At 36.4% G+C, this 1,630-nt stretch overlaps 1 protein-coding gene across 1 annotated transcript; it reads left to right on the forward strand.

The window, feature by feature from the left end:
* The first annotated feature begins 618 nt into the window (after positions 1-618).
* Positions 619-1,630, forward strand: LOC100022674 (olfactory receptor 10AG1-like). Its single transcript, XM_001374414.3, has one exon. It carries the CDS (start codon positions 619-621, stop codon positions 1,540-1,542), a length of 924 nt encoding a protein of 307 aa, XP_001374451.3. The 3' UTR covers positions 1,543-1,630.

Below are 1,630 nucleotides of genomic sequence, written 5' to 3' on the forward strand. Positions count from 1 at the left end.
GGGCCCTTAAAAGAAAGGTAGGATTCCCATAAGTCCTGAACATGGTGTGTGTGTGTGTGTGTGTGTGTGTGTGTATTTTCTAGATTAAAAAAAAACAATGAAAACAATATCATCAGTAAAAATAGGGAGGCTGAAAAGAAGAAAACCATAAAGAAAGTCTTATTCAAGACAATTCACAATATCTTTTCCTCCCCTCTCTCAAGTCTTGAATGAATTCTATAATTTTTGTCATCTATAAATTATCCCAGAAAAGTGAAATATGAGGAAGATTGTCAAATGGTGTTTCTATTGGAATTGATAGGATGAAGGATAATTTTACGAGTTTTACAAAATCACTCCATATCTCTATATTTCCATCCATATATCCAAGAAATATATGCATAATACTTTAATACAGTTCTTAGCAGAGAGGAAATACTTATTAATCAAAAGTTTACAGAATAAAATATAATGTGGAATGCTGGAAGGGTGATTCAACTTAAAATAACAAATGCAGGAGAAATTTTTCAGATCATAAAATGTAAGACCTTTTTTGCTGAAAGGGAAACTGAGTACCAAACAAGAACAGTAATTGACTGGTTCTGAATTCATTGTTTCCACAGGCAAAAAAATGACACAATGTCAGAGGACAATTTCACAGTTGTGGTGGAATTCATTCTCCTAGGATTTTCTGATCTTCCCAACATGCAAGGATTTCTCTTTGGCGTTTTCTTAGTCATTTACCTGTGTATACTGATTGGAAATGGTCTGCTAATTGTCATAACCAAGATTGATCCATCTCTCCAAACCCCCATGTACTTTTTTCTTGGGAACTTTTCCTTCTTGGAAATCTGTTACACATCAGTCACTTTCCCCAGAATGTTGGCAGATCTCTGGACCCACAAAGGAACCATTTCATTCCTAGCCTGTGCTGTACAAACTTGCTTCCTTTATATTCTGGGAGCAGCAGAATGCTTGCTTCTGGCTGTGATGGCTTATGATCGTTATGTGGCCATTTGTAAGCCACTCCTTTATCCTCTTATCATGAATCACAAGGTCTGTGTCCAACTGGTTGTGGTTTCATGGGTGATTGGGGTTCCAGTAATGATAGATGAGACTTATCGTATTTTCAATCTGAACTTTTGTGGATCTAAAAAACTTAATCATGTTTTCTGTGATGCACCCCCATTAATAGAGTTGGCCTGTGAAGACACATATGAAATAGAGATTTATGTCCATGTCGCTGCACTGATATTTGTCATAACACCTTTCCTGTTGATACTCATATCCTATATAACAATAATTACCAACATTCTGAGGCTTCCTTCAATCTCAGGGAGATCTAAAGCCTTCTCCACTTGTTCTTCTCACCTCATGGTGGTTGGATTATTCTATGGGTCTGGAAGTATTGTGTATTTACGGCCCAAATCCAGACAATCAGCAGGATCAGTAAAAGTGTTTGCTCTTTTCTACACCACAGTGACCCCAATGTTTAACCCTCTAATATACAGCCTGAGAAACAAAGATGTCATTGCTGCACTAAGAAAACTACTTCCTAAGTAAATCAAGTCATGAAGCAATTAGTTAAGTAGATGGATTTTGTTTTTCTTTTCTTTCATTCCACAGTTACTACAAAAATACATAACTGGCT

The sequence above is a fragment of the Monodelphis domestica genome, chromosome 6, assembly GCF_027887165.1.
Source record: "Monodelphis domestica isolate mMonDom1 chromosome 6, mMonDom1.pri, whole genome shotgun sequence".
Lineage (NCBI taxonomy): Eukaryota > Metazoa > Chordata > Mammalia > Didelphimorphia > Didelphidae > Monodelphis > Monodelphis domestica.